Here is an 18,137-nt window from a genome sequence, read left to right as displayed (position 1 = left end):
CATGCGGTTCCGAGAACCGCAACAATCTACATATATATATATATATATATATATATATATATATATATATATATATATATATATATATACATATATATATACATATTACAGGTATATGGAATCGCTAGATATTCGTTATTGTCGGGTTTTCCGTGTGTGTGTGTGTGTGTGTGTGTGTGTGTGTGTGTGTGTGTGTGTGTGTGTGTGTGTGTGTGTGTGTGTGTGTGTGTGTCTGCAACGCGAGGCTCCACAGCACAAACCAGCAAACAGATTTCGATGAAACTTGGCGAACAGGTGCCTTATGTGCTGGGGGTGTGCGCGTTTGAGTTCACCAACCATCCGTTGCTATGCAGCAGCCGAAAAACCGCGTTTGAAGAACCCAAACAGTAACTGACTTAGCGCGGCTTCTATAGGTAGAGGTAGATAGGTAGAGCGACCGGACCAACTCCTGCCTATTCCTTGCATCCCCATCTAGTTATCGCGACAGCATAACGTTCTTCTATCTCTCATAGTTTCCGAATGGCAGCCCTCCGAATACGGAAAGGTGGTGAACCAGGGAATATGTTAAGGCCCGGTCACACCTTGACGTTTTAGCCAACGTATGCCGATTTTGGAAATTTTTTTCTAAAACGCTGGCACACGTTGAATACGTTATGGGTAAATTTTGATAACATTGAGAGCACGCTGAAAAACACTGCCATACGTCGTTGTACGCTGGCTTTAAACGTTGTACTTTTCGGTTGTCCTCAAATTTTTGCATGCTTGAAATTTCACGACGTATGCCGGCGTATGACTCGCACGTTCCACTACGCTGGCCACAAGTTGTATGCACAGTCTGCGATCGTTGACAGACGTCAACACATGCTACTTGTAAGTTAATCATAAGTTGAGGCACGCCGAGGTAATGTTTAGCATACCCGAAACTTATTTCTAACCTATGATTAACGTGTTGTTGGCACGTTACGCGATCGTTGCCACACGTCGACAGACGTTACTTTTAAGTTACTCATAGGCTGAAAGACGTCGGTATAATGGATCGTCCTTGCGTCAGTGTCCACGGCCACGGCCAGGACACTTATTTGCAGCATTCTTCAAACTTTTCTTTGGCATGATGAGCATGTTCACACTTCGATGTCTAGCTTGGCTATGATTCCAATTGTCCATCGGCAGCGTCTATTTAAAATAGTCGAGTTTGAGCGTTTTAACACGTTCAGAAGAAACGCTTCAAATTTCCAAACCCCAGTGTCAAAAAACAAAGGCGAGTGACAGCAATTTAAATCGTTTATTGTAAACAATGAAAATAGTTGAGTGGTACCGTTTAAAAGTCGTTGAGTGTCAAAAAAATCCAATTGTTGAGCGCAAGCATCTACTTTCAATAGTGGAGATGCAGCCATTTAAATCGTTGAGTGGCAGCCTATGAATAGCAAACCCCACGTCACCGGCAAAGATAAACTGCCGTACGATATGGATAAGTTAGGCTATCGTTGGGCATAGTTTGTGAACGCCGGCAACACGATAATTATTCGTTGGTATACCATATCTATAATTAATCGAAGCGCTCTATGCATATTATTAGTTCATTGTGCATTTGTCCAACCCGTTATGAATAGACCTAAATTGTAAAAACAAGCCATAGCTCATTGTTGAAAAAGCCCCATAAAAAATTAGCCGCGAAGAACTTCGAACAATGGTGCAAAGATGTCTCCTACCCGTGGACACGCGGACGCAAGGAGGATCCATCATAACCCACACCCTCCCCCTCACACTCACCTACTACTGCCAACATGAACAAACTACTACTAATACTAATACTAATACTGATACTGTTACTGCTGACATGGACATCGACTCAAAAAGGACTCGAAAACACTGTTGGGTTCCTCTTTTATGAACACCATTTTTATATACCAATTCCCAAAACCGCTGGGAACAAGTCTTTATATGGCAGTTGTAAGTTAGAAGCACGTTCATTTATTTTTTTGTCGACCGGAAGACGTCATTGGAATACGTCTACATACGTCGATGTGTGTTGGGACTACGTAAAGAATTGGTTCAAAGCACGTCAAACATAAGTTAGAAATAAGTTTCGCGTTAAAAAGACATTACCGCGACGTGTTTCGACTTATGAGTAGCTTATAAGTAGCCTTTGTGGACGTGTGTAAGCGTCCGCATATCGTGTGTAAAACTTATCCCCATCGCATGCGGAACGTGTGTCATACGCCGAGTAAGTCGTAAAATTTTGAACATGTTTAAAATTTCTTGACGTACTCTACTTACTACGACGTATGATAGCGTACTTTAGCGTTGTACTCACGTATACCAAACTTACTCATACCGTATTTGACGTGCCCCAACGTTTTAGACACATTTTTCTTAGGTCGGCATACGCTGGCAAATCGCCAAGGTGTGACCGCGATGTTGTCACTTCCATTTCTACGGCAGTTATGATTCGAATCGTTGTGCGTCAGCCTTTTAATAGGCTACGTCACGACATCGTCGGCGATGCGTGCAACGCGCTATGCCTAAGTTAGACTATCGTTGGGCATCGGTTGTGTCGGCCGACAACAGGTTCAGTATTCGTTGGTATAAGTTATCTATAACACAATGAAACGTTCTGTGTAGTTACCAATGCGTTATACATAAGACCAAGTCGCTATGAATACGTCCGAATCTTTAAAAAAAAACATCAAAAGTTCAATGTAAGCCAGCGTTTTACATACATTTTAATACGTTGCCATCGCTGGCTAAAACGTCAAGGTGTGACTGGGCCTTTAAGTGACCTTGACCTCGGAAACCGTCGACGGCGGAACGTTCAAATTCAGTGTATAGATAGAGTTTAATAACTATTACAAAATTGAACCGCAGCATTTTTCCAGATTCGATTACCAAGGGTGTCGGGGCTGAAATATGCAAAATTCGAAAAAATACTTTTTCTCGACCTACGTTAACTATTTTCAATACTTGTCCTACAGTTTTGAATGTGGAGAAACGAGACTTCGGAATTAAGCACTTCGAGATATTTCGAAAATTTTACTCGAGCTGATTTTTGATTTAGGTTTTATTTTTCAAATCGTAGTCCTGTGAGGAGTGCCAGTTGGCAAAATACACGATAGGAAAAATCTTGCCAGGCAGAGGAACAATTGTATGTGAACCAATACGTCTTGGCAATGAATCTTCGTCGGTGGATCAGTCAGAATGAAAAGCATCGTATCCAGCGCTTCGATCCTAGCGGATCCCTCGTCACCTACCAGCTTGTGTATGCATACATATATATATATATATATATATATATATATATATATATATATATATATATATATACATATACATATATATATATATATATATATATATATATATATATATATATATACTAGCTGAAGTACCCAGTAATACTTGGGAAATTTGCCCTATTTTCCTCACGCTAGTTAGACTGAGGCATTAGTTGTATGGAGAAAATTAGGAAGGTTTCTTTTATTCCTCACATTTATGGAAGGAAGGCTTTATGCTACCGTATTCCTCAGAGAGATCATAGTTGAAGGCGGCCTTGAGCCACTCAATGTTTCTAGCAGCAGTTTAAACTGTCCTTGATGTCCTGCCAAAACCCGAACTGAGAAAGCTGGAACGTGAGTCTTGTGCTTCTCTCGCCCGTCAGTGTGACGCTCTATTTGCAGTTAGGCGACGCTCTCTCTCTGCAGCCGACTCTGCTTGCCTGGCTCTTTCATGAGCAGATATATCAGCAGTAAGACGACTCTCTCTCTCTCTCTCTCTCTCTCTCTCTCTCTCTCTCTCTCTCTCTCTCTCTCTCTCTCTCTCTCTCTCTCTCTCTCTCTCTCTCTCTCTCTCTGCAGCTGACTCCGCTTGCCTGGCTCTTTCATGAGCAGATCTATCTGCAGTTAGCTGTTGCCGTGCACATGCAGTTCGAGAATTCAAATAACAGGAGGAGAATGTGTATGTTTAAAAAGTCAACGAATACGAACATTTTGTATTTCAACAAACCCTAGTGTTTTTAACCATGAAGCCTTTTGTTACGATTAATACGCCGGCGCACTATTCGAAAGCCTTTTTTTTTAAATGGAAATTGTATTTTTCTATATATATATATATATATATATATTTTCATTTTTATGGAAAGCCACTGAGCGCATCCTGGAGCTGAATGTTAGGTCTATATGTGTGTAAAGTTTCATCAAGATCGGTTCACTGGTCTCGGAGCTTATTGGTTACAAACAAACAGACAGACAGACAGACAGACAAACAGACAGAAGGACTGCCATTTATATCGTAGATATGTATATGTGTATATGTGTATATATGTATATATGTATATATGTATATATGTATATATATATATATATATATATATATATATATATATATATGTATATGTATATGTATATGTATATGTATATATGTATATATATATGTATATATGTATATATATGTATATATATGTATATGTATATATGTATATATATATATATGTATATGTATATATGTATATGTATATATATATATATATGTATATATATATATATATGTATATATATATATATATATATATATGTATATATATATATATATATATATATATATATGTATATATATATATACACATACACACTATCTCCCCTCTCCCTGCTCCCTGTGGAAGCAAGCGTTTTTCGTGGAAGAAATTTGCTATCCCTGCATACAGATATCATGCATGCAGAGGGTTAGTTGACTTCTAAAATTGTTAAGTTAAATCAAATCACAAAACAACCATGACTTCTCAAAACAGAAACATAACAACATGAGCCAGCAGCTCCTTCGAGTGTATTCTATTTATACTTAGTTTTCTTTACTTTTAAGGAGTTGAATCTCATGGACTTCCCTTTGTTTACTTCCTCAGGATATGAAAAGCGATTTAAAACATTGTTTCTGCTTTATATTTACGCCATACTGTTGCTTTATAATAAAATTAATATTTAGTGACATAGAGTTCCTCGTGGTCATCAATAAAGTAAATATATGAGCAGGAAATAAAGATTATATGTACATATCAGAAAGATTATGGACCCAGACCAGGAATCGAGCCCAGGTCCTTTGAAAAACTGTACCAGTGCTCTGCCCTCTGGGCTATCTGGACAACCCACAGGCTGAATACGCAATTCTCCCACAAACACATGCCACTCTCTTTGCCCTGCTGCTTCCGGGGCACTCGCTGCCATCCATACGAACAGGAAGGGCCTGTCCACGAGAGGGTCTTCCCCCTGCGGGGGGCCAATTCCATGACCGTCAATTCCATGACTGGAGGCAGCAGGGGAAAGAGAGTGGCATATATATGTGGGAGAATTGTGTATTCAGCCTGTGGGTCACCCAGATAACTCAGATGGCAGAGCACTGGTATGGTTTTCCAGAGGACCTGGGTTTAATCCCTGTTCTGGACATGTAATTTTTCCCACATGTACAGATAAGTGTATATGTAAAAGGAATTTTGGGTGCTATTTTCTAGAAATTGTTGTTAATGTATCAGAATGTATTGAGCTCAGGAAACAACGGACTATCCCCCCCACCCTCTCTTCCGAATTTTTGTGTATGTGTGATTCGATTGTGTGAAAATTAGAAAACCCTGGAAGGGCAGAGAGTGGGGGTTTGGGGTGTAATGTTCACAAGACACCTGGTAGGTTGAAGTTCTTTTCAAGGGATTGAAGGCAAGTCGAAATCTGAAAATACATTTTTGTGATTGAGAGATGGGAGTGAGCATTATGATCGCAAAACAAGATATAAGGAATGGATTTTGGAACTCTAAGGTTAGTTTGCACCTGTATAATGCTAGAAACCAAATATCAGTCAATAACTACTACTACTACTACTACTATCACCACTACTACTACTACTACTACTACTACTACTACTACTACTACTACTACTACTACTATTGCTCCATCCCCATTTTTTGAATCACCTCCCTGAGTCTGTCATGACTTGCTCTTCCCTCTCAACTATCAACACCACAACACACCACGATTTCATCCTGTCTCCTGCACCTGTCAACCAACTGCTCCAATGTTCCTAACTCTACCACTCGACTGATTTTCTTTGATTATAATTTTTTGATTTGTGCCTTGTCATATTGTTACCTTACTTGTCTACGTCTACCAGCTGCTTAATGCTTTATGATGAGTTTTGAAATAAATAAAACCCTAATGTGGTGTAGACTATCGATCCTTTACAATATGATGTGGACTAGTTGTCCATTGAATCGAATAGTGGACAAAGAGAACCAACGGACTGAATGTTGAAGTTCACATCTAGTACCCCATCACACAGCAATTAAGTCAGTGTGTGTAATTAAACCCTTAATTGTATTTCAAATATAAATATTGTGATGAGTTTACCAAAATAGATGTCCTTTATCCTTTTTTTGTATATAAAGTCGAGGCTCATGGAAGAGGTGGGACACAGAACAGATCAGGACACAACAGAACAAAAAGAACAGTAGAACGAGGGGTAAACTAAACACCAACAGCAGGGTTGAGGGACAAAATAGAGGGAGACTTGGAGAAATAAGGAATGTGGACAAAAATAAATGGTAAGTGAGGATGCATGGGTTGGTAAAGATGGATACAGAAGCAAACTCTCAGGAAGGAAAAACTGGTGGGAAAAGGGGGAAACTAATGAGTAGAGGTCAGCAGTGATTCTGGATTTTGGGAGTTCACAAGAATGGGGTTGATGGTGGACCGAGTACACCCTGTAGAAACCTTGGTGGAAAGAGCAGAGGTTGCAAAACCAGAAAGGAGGCGGTAGAAGACAGAGAGACCACGAACCTGTCTGCGATAGGAAAGTGATAGACCCATAGACTCAGGTTCGTAGTCAGGAGATTTCAATGATCTTGAAGGCCTTGCTTTCCATGGCATCAAGATGAGCAAGGTGTGAGGTAGTGGTACCAGCACAGAGGGGAGAGCAGTACTCTTGAGTTGTTGACCGCTAAATTGGGCCAGGCAAACTAATCATGTTGAGCTGCCCTCCAGGGCCATGGGGCATGAGTTGTCAATCTTGTAAATAGCTGAAATGGATGGTGACAAAGAGATCATTTGTTTGCTTTTTGCATTGGACCAAGGAGGGTGGGCCAGGGCAGTCACTGACTTCTTAAAAGTTTTGTATTGTAGATTATAAATTTGATGTTATTGGCTTGCAGTTGGGCTATTGCTCTTCGCATTGTGCCAAATGATGAAGTTTGAGGTCCTGCCATGTTTTATTGTTTTTGATGCTGTGTTGCTGTTGAAACTGCTAACCTGAAGGTGAGAGTGGGTGCTTACACTTTCTCACTAATTTGGATGGTGCACGGTTGTTATATGATGCTTGTGTTTGGGTTTTGGTGGTAAAATTAAAAGGAAGGGAATTTGTGGTGGTGGTGGTGGTGGTGAAGTCTTCAGTGAACAGGAACTTAAAGCTATAACAGAAAACGTTGATGCTTTAATTGCATTTATTGTGTTGTCTTGTCAAGGTGCAATCTTCACTAAAGCATTCCCTCTATTTTCAAGCCAAACTAACCTAACTAACAATGTCAACTTTTGTCCTCTTGTTTCTTTGGGCCTGGCTCATCCTGCCATGCAGGCTGGATGAAAAGCTTCACCTTGAAAGGTCTGAAACTATGCAAGCCCCATTGTGTTGTAGTGGTGGTGGTTCTATTTGTCATTTTTGCATGTCCACTGTTCTGTACTGTCCTTTTCCCCTGGCTACTTCATGGACTAAGTGGTGCCATTTTATTATGGCTTTTCCGCACGCACTCAAGGCCCTGTTATTCCATTAGCTCTTCTCTGAGATTGATTCCCTTCTGCTTGCTGTATCCTTTTATCCTTTACTGATTGCTTGCTTCGTTTAGTCTGGTGCATCTTTCATGTTCTGCTTCATTCCCTCCCTCTCCTCACCACCTCCTGTTTTTTCTTACTTATTCCCCACCCTCTTGTCTGGTTCTAATCATACTACCCAGGCTGCCTGACAGATCGCCACATGATCGGCCATCAGATTGCGAAGGTACTCACGTAAGCGACGCACATTTTGTCCTGTGCCTCCCCTGGGTTGCTTTGAAGCACATCTCTTCAGTCATGTCCTGCCATTCTTGATGTGATTTTATTTTAGATGTGGAAAAGCCATTACTATGAAGCTACGATTTTTTTATACATGTAAACTAAAATGCAAATGTCGATAGCAACAAGGTGGAATATTGATAATACTTTGCAAGAGTACCTCCAAGATGTATATACAAGGAATGGTGCAAACATGGAAAAAGTCCCAAATTTGGGTGCATGTTCGCACATGTCGGTGTTTGAAAAATGTTCTACCAAACAAATTTTAGCCACATCTTCTTTTTTCCATGCACAGGACAGACAAATGTTGTGTTTATAAAGCAGGTGCAAAGTAGGAAGTGACACCCCTTTCCCCACCAACTTTCATACCTTTTGTCCTTTTTAAGAGATGTAACAGAAAAGCTTTGATAAAAATCGATACTCTCAAAATGACCAATGACGACACCGACACCACAAACATGCAACATTGCCTCATGTTATGAAAGTAATTTTTCAACCACAGCATTATTGTTAATCGCTGATGAGTTTGCTGCGATCGCACCAAAATGTGTAGCGAGACAGAGCAATTGAGCAATGCCGAGCCTGCCCGAGGTATCAGTAGATCTGAGAATGAATGATCTGTATTAAAGTAGAACCACAAGCAGACTTGCACACTGAGTGATTAGAATATAGACTCTCCCATCCCTTCAGGAACATTCGAGGCCAATTAAAGTGTAGAGGGTATAAAAGAACGTTGCAAGCCGTGGCAACAGGTGATTTTGGTTTGGCCATTATGACCTCTGCCCACCGGTTATGTTTTCGCCCTTCTGTTTGTCTGTCTGTGAACAGGATATCTGAAAACATTGCGGACGGATTTAGATGAAATTTGGTGGACAGGTTGGGTGTGTGACGAGGATGAATTGATTAGATTTTGGTGAAGATACGGACCCGGATACAGGAATTTTAAAGTGATTTTTCACCATTGAGTGATGTGTCTTAAAAATGATACATAATATGATATCTCTAAAAGTAATGGACTGATTTACACGGTTCGTACGGGTCTTTAAAACCCATAAAAGTCCAACATTTCTGAGTTGTACAATTTAAGTACTTAAATGTCCTTAAATTTCAGGAAAATGTTCAAAAGTCAATAAAAATCAGATTTTCCTGTTATTTGGTGAAGGATGTTTAATTTTCCTCGCACTAGTATTCTAAACAAGGACAAATGTGTCCACGAGCAGCATCCTTAAGGTTTTGTCGGCTAAAAAAAAAACAAAAATAAAAAAAACAACAACTTCTGATATTTCGTCACGTGTCTTGATTAAGCCAATAGCGAAACGCGTCATAATGTATTTACGTATTTACGATATATCGTGTATTTACGAAATAAATAATGTATTTACGAAATTACAATACGATAAATGGAATAATCTTTAAATAGTAACGTGAACTTAGTAACGTGAAAAAAACTGTTTACCGGTTAAGTGGCATTGTGGCATTTCATTCCCGCCCGCCCTCATGCCAGAGCACGTGGCTTTGTTTTTGCGCAGGTGCCGAAGTGGTCACGTGTCTGCATTCGGGTCATCTCGGCAAACTTCGGCCGCCATTGTGATCGCTGTCATCACGATAAAAGAGCTGAACAATACGCCTATTATATCCATTATCATCGGCATCGGTAAAATCAAATGCTCTCAGGCACTCTGCCAAGCAAAAACGGGGGGAACTCAAAGTTCTAGAAAGAGAAATTGAGGAGAAGGCTAAATCCTTGCCTGCTATGTCCTAATTGGATATTACAATGGCATATCGCTTACAAAATGTACTGTTCTGTAGTGTAGAAGCAGTCAGGAGCTGCTGCAACTTTGCAGGTGGCAGCACCTACAATAACATTTTAACACAACAACACATGAACATTGAGAGTGCTGCCATCTGGAAACTTGTGACTGCTCCTGGCTGATTCTACAGTAACTGTGAAGTGAATTTGCCAATTGGCTGTGTGGCGTGTTGTGCCTTGTTGACTGAATAAGCTCCTGCTGTGTTCTGTATGTTCATTATTAAAATAGATTTTTTGTAAACTTACTATCTTTGTTAATTTCTAGGTGACTCACCTCAATTTACCCCTGGAATTTGTAGGATGTGGTCCTTAAAAAGGGGTTATTTTAGCCCTTAAAAAGTCCTTGAAAAAGACATCTCAAAATAAGTGGGAACCCTGATTTAGACAAAACTTGGTGGATAGGTTGGGTGCATGATGAGGACAAATCATTTCGATTTTGATGAAGATCCAAATCCATATCTGGATAAAATAATTATTTAATTTTTATGTGATTCTTCACCATTGAGATATAGGGCACATAACTATATACAGCATGATATCTCAAGAATGGTGGACTAGTTATGACAAAACTACATGGATGAGTTGATGAGGAGACAAGAACAAGCCGATTCGATTTTGGTTCAGGTTCTTTGGATTTTGGATTTTTTTTGGATTTTGGTTCAGGTTCTGGATCCAGATCCAGCCTATCAGTGGGATACAAATGGTAAACTGTTCCGCCTGGTGGAGGTGTGCGCTCTACCGAGTGCTGTTTTAGTTGTTAAAATGAATTGTGAGACTCATTCCTCTTTATGATTGGCATCACTCGTAATTATTTACTGGTTCTTGTAGGTACCAATAATGAAATATACAATGTTGTTTAATGACGTATGAAACCTTGACACGTACATTAATGAACTAGAACATTAACAAGTTTGACATTTATCAAGTTTGTGTCTGCTCTCAGGAGAGCCAGAAAACATCTGTCAAGAATGAACTTTCAAACTTGTCTTTCTCTTCTAAAACATGGTAGCACCTTGTCAAGTCTGTCTGGTGTATGCTTCCCTTTCATCCCTTCTCTCACTTCAAATGGCACCATAGCCGACTCCACTCATGACAACGTCAAATTCCTCAATTTTGTGTTTGTTTCAAAATCTTGTGTCCCTAACCCCTCTCTCTGTGTACCCCACCCTTTCCAGTCATACCCAACTGTTCCTGGTTATGTGTCTTTTGCACCCTGAGAATGTAGAAAAGTTTCTGGCAACCTTCGACTCTGAATCTGCAACTGGACAGGATGGCATCAGCTCATGTGTCTTAAAAATGTACACTGCTGCTAATGCACTTCCCCCTCTGCCCTTTTCATCCTGTCATTTACCCAAGGTCATTTTCCATCTGCTTGGAAATCAGCTAACTTCACAGCATTACATAAAAAAGGTGCAAAAATGGATCCCTACATACCAATTTGTTTACTTCCAAACATCAGCAATGTCATGGAATCCATAATCGCAGTTGACATAAAATCATTACTTTTCTCCAAAAGCCTCATCTCAGATCATTTCAGATTTAGAACTGGTCACTCTACCTTGGACATGGTACTTGTACTCCCCCAACAATGGATGTACGCTCTCACTATTACTCATGAGATCAGGGCTGTCTCTCTGGACATATCTCGAGCTTTCGATATAGTCTGGAATCCTGCCTTGCTCTCCAAACTGTCTGCCTATGGAATCCAAGGCCAACTTCAATCTTGGATTACTGACTTCCTCCACACTCGTAGTCAACGTGTGGCTCTCAATGGAACACTTTCTTCTCCCCTCCGTCAAGGCTGGAGTGCCTCAAGACAGTGTTGTATGCCCCCATTCTATTCCTAATATTCATCAATGATCTCACTGACCCTGGAAAATTCTCTTTGTCTCTGCTGATGACTCCACTCTCCATGGTGTTATCTCTTCAGACAGGCAGAGGCAGCAGCCTCTCCCCTCTCCTTACGTCTTGACAAAATCACAAACTGATCATACTGTACACTTGGAACATGTCTTGCAATCCTGTGACATATATATATATATATATATATATATATATATATATATATATATATATATATATATATATATATATATATATATATATATATATATATATATATATATATATATATATATATATAGATATATCCTTCTCTCTCCATTCTCCATCTTCTTCTCTCTCCATCTCCTTCTCTCTCCATCTCCTTCTCCCTCCATCTCTCTGCATCTCCATCTCCTTCTCTCTGCATCTCCATCTCCTTCTCTCTCCATCTCCATCTCCTTCCATCTCCATCTCCATCTCCTTCCCTCTCCATCTCCATCTCCTTCTCTCTCCATCTCCATCTCCATCTCCTTCTCTCTCCATCTCCTTCTCTCTCCATCTCCATCTCCTTCTCTTTCCATCTCCATCTCCATCTCCTTCTCTCTCCATCTCCATCACCTTCTATCTCCATCTCCATCTCCTTCTCTCTCCATCTCCATCTCCTTCTCTCTCCATCTCCATCTCCTTTTCTCTCCATCTCCATCTCCTTTTCTCTCCATCTCCATCTCCTTTTCTCTCCATCTCCATCTCCTTCTCTATCTCCATCTCCATCTCCATCTCCTTCTCTCTCCATCTCAATCTCCTTCTCTCTCCATCTCAATCTCCTTCTCTCTCCATCTCAATCTCCTTCTCTCTCCATCTCAATCTCCTTCTCTCTCCATCTCAATCTCCTTCTCTCTCCATCTCAATCTCCTTCTCTCTCCATCTCCATCTCCTTCTCTCTCCATCTCCATCTGCTTCTCTCTCCATCTCCATCTGCTTCTCTCTCCATCTCAATCTCCTTCTCTCTCCATCTCCATCTCCTTCTCTCTCCATCTCCATCTCCTTCTCTCTCCATCTCCATCTCCTTCTCTCTCCATCTCCATCTCCTTCTCTCTCCATCTCCATCTCCTTCTCTCTCCATCTCCATCTCCTTCTCTCTCCATCTCCATCTCCTTCTCTCTCCATCTCCATCTCCTTATCTCTCCATCTCCTTATCTCTCCATCTCCATCTCCTTCTCTCTCCATCTCCATCTCCTTCTCTCTCCATCTCCATCTCCTGCTCTCTCCATCTCTATCTCCTGCTCTCTCCCTCTCACTTCTCTCTCCATCTCCATCTCACTTCTCTCTCCATCTCCATCTCCTTCTCTCTCCATCTCCATCTCTTTCTCTCTCCATCTCCTTCTCTCTCCATCTCCATCTCCTTCTCTCTCCATCTCCATCTCCATCTCCTTGTCTCTCCATCTCCATCTTCTTCTCTCTCCATCTCCATCTCCTTCTCTCTCCATCTCCATCTCCTTCTCTCTCCATCTCCTTCTCTCTCCATCTCTATCTCCTTCTCTCTCCATCTCCATCTCCTTCTCTCTCCATCTCCATCTCCTTCTCTCTCCATCTCCATCTCCTTCTCTCTCCATCTCCTTCTCTCTCCATCTCCTTCTTTCTGTCTCTGTCTCTCTCTTCCTCTCTCTCTCCCCTCCCCTCCCCCCACCCCACCCTGAAAGGACCATTCCACAAACCCTCCCATCTACTTTCTCAACAACTGTCTCGAAGAGGTTCAGTCATTCAAACTTTTGAGTCTCACTCTCAGTCATGATCTCTCTTGGGCAAGCCACATTTCAAAGTTGGCCTCCAAAGCCAGATGCCGGCTGGGCATCCTCCATCATGCAAAATCCTTCCTTGGCACACAGGAGTTCCTGTCCACATACAAGGCTTTCATTCACAGCTTGATGAAGTACTGCTCTCCCCTCCGGGCTAACTCCCTGGTCTCACATCTTGCTCAGCTTGACGCTGTAGAAACAAGGCTTTCAAGATCATTGGAATCTCTTGCGATGAAGCTGAGTCTATGGATCTATCATTTCACAATCACCAACAGGTCGGTGGTCGCTCTGTCTTCTTCTGCCCTCTCCATGATTTGTCCCTCCCAGGTATCTGCAGGACGCATCTGGTGCACCAGCATCCCCCTCCTAGTAAAACTGATTAAATCCAGAATCACTCGTTGAACCTCTCCCAGCCTCCCAAAATTTTGCTTTTCTTTCCATCTTGTCCATCCCTTGCATTCTCCCCTAACCCTCATCATGACCTGCATCCCTTGTTTGTCCATCTCTGTCTACCTTCTCCCTCTGCCCTTCTATTGGCATTTCCTCTTTCTCCTGCTGTTCCCTTTGTTATGTTGTGTCCTGGTCTGTTCTGTGTCTTAGCTCTTCCATGAGCCTAAACCATGCATGAAACACAATAAAACAATGTGCCCTGCAGCACTGAAGGTCCTCCCTGATGTTGACAGAGGTGGCAGGAATACACAAGTACTTTTGTGCCATCTTGGAGAGAAGTGGAAACTGTTTATGGTAGTTCTTCCATCAAAGAAAGGGTGTCTGCTCGGGATCTCCATCGATACACTGGTACTTCTGGATTTCTTTGGTAGCTGCCTGCTGAGGATTATCAACTGAACTACATGTACTGTACTGCTGAATATGTCCTCGAAAAGTGACACAAAACAACCCTGCTTCTGCCACTTTTGTGGAGGCTCTTGATCTGTGCTGTCGATAGTAGGTGCAAGATCCTTGGCTTTCTCTTCTATAGCAGCAACTACTCTTTTCCTGTCTGATTCAGGTAGGAAAGACAAGGCCTTAAAATGTGGATCAAGAAAACATGCTCTGTCTATGAGGTCTGTCACAGAAAGATCGGTATATCCATGTTGGCTCGACAGGTCAGTGAGGACGGCCTTCTTCAGTGATCTCTTCAGACTGCTGTCTGGGGAGAATCTACAAGGTGCTTTTGAGTGAGCTTGTGAAGAAGCGGCCTCACAGCTGAAAGTGTGACCCACTTCTCAGCTCTGATTACTTCCGTGATTTGTGGTATCGACTTCATCACATCGAGGAACGTTTCCGTGGCACTGATTTCTGCTTCACTTGGCGTTAGCTTGGATTTCTGGATCAGAGAGAGACACACACAGACACACACAGACAAAAAAAAGAGAGAGAAGAGTTAGTGTTTTATCAATATCAGACATGAAATCAGGGCCATCTCTCTGGACATATCTTGAGCTTTTGATGCAGCCTGGCATCCTGCATTGCTTTCCAAACTGTCTGCCATTAGAATCCAAGACCAACTCCACTGTTGGATTACTGACTTCCTCCATTCACGTCGATAATGTGTGGCTCTCACCCTTTCATCTCCTCTCCATGTCAAGGCTGGAGTGCCCCAAGGCAGTATTCTAGGCCCCATATTATTCCTAATCTTCATCAATGATCTCATGGACTCTAGAAAATCTTCTTTATCTATTTGCTGATGGATGACTCCACTCTCTGCCATGACATCTCTTATCCTTCTGACAGACAGGCAGCAGCCTCTTCCCTCTCCTCAGATCTTGACAAAATCACAAACTGGTCAAACACAATTTTGCTTATGTATCCATACTGTCCACCCTTTGTGTTCTCCCTTACCTCTCATCATTACTTGCATCCCTTGTTTGTCCATCTCTATCTACTTTCAACCTCCACCCTGCTGTTGGTGTTTCCCCTTTCTCCCTCCAACCTGCTGGCTGGACAGCTGGTGTTTCTCCAATCTCCTGCTGTTGCCTTTGTTATGCTGTTGCCTGATTTGTTCTGTGTAATCGCTAACAGAGAGCCCAGCACTGGCTGAACTGAAACAAATAAATTGGAGTAAAACTTCCCGTCTAACAATAGTGTGGACTGCGCTGAACCAACTAGGAAAAGTCACGATGAGCATGTTGGTAGAACATGTGCAGGGGTTTTATTTACAGGGGAGGAACATGGGAGGAAAGTCATGTGGCACATGAAAGATGAGAGTATTATCTGCAGTGATTCAGACAGCAGATAAACATTCATTTGTGTTGGTGTGGCAAAAGACAAGAGAGAAAGACACTGCAGTTTTAACCTGTTATAATAACCCCTTATACACCTTAATTATGCTCCACATAACACTGGCACCAATCAGTCACATTTCTGAGGAAGGTAGAGAGAAAGAGAAGTTGAGTCGTATTGTTGGCCTCTCTCACCTGGCACGGACTTGCGAGCCCGGGTTGATCCCAAGTGTGGGGAAAGGAAGGGAAGTGGCAACTGAGGAGTGTTGCATTGCATAGAGAAGAGTTGCAAGTTTCGTGCACTTCGAGGAACGATGGACATGGTGCGTATCAGTGATTTACTCTTAAAAGAACGGTTAGTCAGATTTTGCCCTCGCTGATAGCTCTTGTGCATCTGAAAGAGGAAAATCTTGGAAAGCAGAGAAAGAACATGTGAGGATAAGAGAGCTGATTTCCCACGTTGAGCTTGGCTTGGCCTCCTGCCTCTCCATGCACCACAGAGGCAGTGCGCACGTCCTGCCCGTCTCTCCAATGTGCTCAGCGCAATCCACGTGCCAAGCCCGAATGGAAAAACCAGCCACGGAACGTCGAGCATTCCGCCCTTTTCAGCAGCTCGGGAGGGGTGAAGTTTAGCGGAGGTCAAAGTTCATGCCCCACCCTTCGCAGGCGTGGCTACAGGAAGCAAGAGACATGCTCCACCTCCTGAGCCCTGAGTGCAGCGTGCCCGTTGGTTCCGAGCTTGCTTTGCATGACATCACACTCCCTCCGAGTTTACAGCTTGAGAAATGGTCCCATTTGTGTTCTGGTTGGGCCATGTGCCTCATCTCTTGAATTAACATGGGACTGCATGCAGCACTCCCCATTTGCCGCACAAATGCCCCGCAAAGGCGCCAATGGCGGGTTGGACAGACGGGGCGGTTGTTTCCAGCAGGAAGGCACAACAAAGTGGTCAGCGCAGATTGTGGTTTTGTGAAGCGAGGCTTCGTTCGTGACTAAACTGGGTTGGAGTAGCGGGCATTGGATGTTGCGTTGTAGTTGGAGGGAGCAAGGTGATAGTGATGTCCTGAGTTTGCGAGGTGGTTATGGCTGGAAGCAAAGCATAGCAAGGTGGGTGACATGGTTGTGGATGTGTCTTCATGGTGAAGCGGCGCTGTTTGGTGAATGGCGAGCGGGCGTCTGAACAGTGAACGGGTGCTGGAATGGCAAGCTTGGATCATGTGTTGGAGATGTTAAGGAATAAAGTCTTTGTGTTTGAAGCATGTGGGGTGGTTATTGCTAGTAGCAAAGGGATTGTAGCCAATTGGGAAGCTGGTTGGTGAATCATGCCATGGCCGAGCAGACTGACAGTTTGAGTTTGGCGGGAACCGATTTGAATGTGGTGCTTGGACAGAATGTGAACAAATGCTTGATGGAGAAAGTGAAAGAGGGGAAAACCTATCTAATCCCACACAATGCATATTTCGCAGCACACTAGACACAAGTGAGGACCCCATCTGGGACATGAAAGAATTAAATAACTAACTCGGGAACCGCTGTATGTTGTGTGCCATTGCCTTGGGATCTCACTTCCCAAAACCAAATATCTCATACTGTATATAAAGCTGAATTTGTGTCTGTGGGTGGATGTGTGGATGTGTGGATCTGTGGGTGGGTCATAAGTGCCGCGAATTCTTCAAGCCATGCCTTCCCACTCCTTTTCCTCCAGTCCAGAAATTGCCACCATCTTTTTCGCTCCACCTACACTACATGGCCAAAAGTATGCGGACACCCCTTCTAATTAGTGGATTTGGCTATTTCAGCCACACCCATTGCTGACAGGTGTATAAAATCAAGCACACAGCCATGCAATCTCCATACACAAACATTGGTAGTAGAATAGACCGTACTGAAGAGCTTTTCCAACAAGTCAGTTCGTCAAATTTCGGCCCTGCTCGAGCTTCCCCTGTCAACTGTAAGTGCTGTTATTGTGAAGTGGAAATGTCGAGGAGCAACAACAGCTCAGCCGTGAAGTGGTAGGCCACATAAACTCACAGAACGGGACCTCCGAGTGCTGAAGCACGTAGCATGGAAAAATCGTCTGTCATCAGTTGCAGCACTCACTACTGATTTCCAAACTGACTCTGGAAGCAACGTCAGCACAAGCATTGTTCGTTGAGAGTTTCATGAAATTGGTTTCCATTGCCGAGCAGCCGCACACAAGCCTAAGTTCACCATGCGCAAATGCCAAGCGTCGGCTGGAGTGGTGTAAAGCTCTCACCGCCATTGGTCTCTATGCCTGGTGTTGGCTTGATGGTTAGGGTGGCGGGCTTTGGATCCTCGAGTCCTGAGTTCAAATCCCGCTCAGCTGTTGAATTAATACCAGGTGGGGTTAACTCGGCCTGTCATCCTTCCGATTTCGGCAAAATGAGTGCCG

The 18,137-nt window shown here is 42.7% G+C and overlaps 1 protein-coding gene across 5 annotated transcripts in view; it reads left to right on the top strand.

The window, feature by feature from the left end:
• The window catches only part of BNIP2 (BCL2 interacting protein 2), a 113,022-nt gene that overhangs the window by 89,131 nt on the left and 5,754 nt on the right, over positions 1–18,137 (top strand). The window contains exons 9-10 of one of the 5 annotated variants that reach the window (XM_085893069.1): positions 7,600–7,626; positions 7,976–8,019. The exons of 1 other annotated variant lie outside the window; for it this stretch is intronic. In XM_085893069.1, coding sequence (XP_085749195.1) covers positions 7,600–7,626; positions 7,976–8,019 — 71 coding nt within the window. Of the gene's footprint in view, positions 1–7,599; positions 7,627–7,975; positions 8,028–18,137 lie in introns of all 5 variants that reach the window. 3 more of the 5 variants (XM_085893064.1, XM_085893065.1, XM_085893066.1) reach the window with 3 other exon arrangements.

Source organism: Eptatretus burgeri, chromosome 8, assembly GCF_056783735.1.
Source record: "Eptatretus burgeri isolate ZD-2024b chromosome 8, Ebu_testis_v1, whole genome shotgun sequence".
In the NCBI taxonomy this organism is placed as follows: domain Eukaryota; kingdom Metazoa; phylum Chordata; class Myxini; order Myxiniformes; family Myxinidae; genus Eptatretus; species Eptatretus burgeri.
The sequence above is the reverse complement of the archived record's forward strand: the minus strand, read 5'-3'. Positions and strand labels throughout refer to the sequence as shown.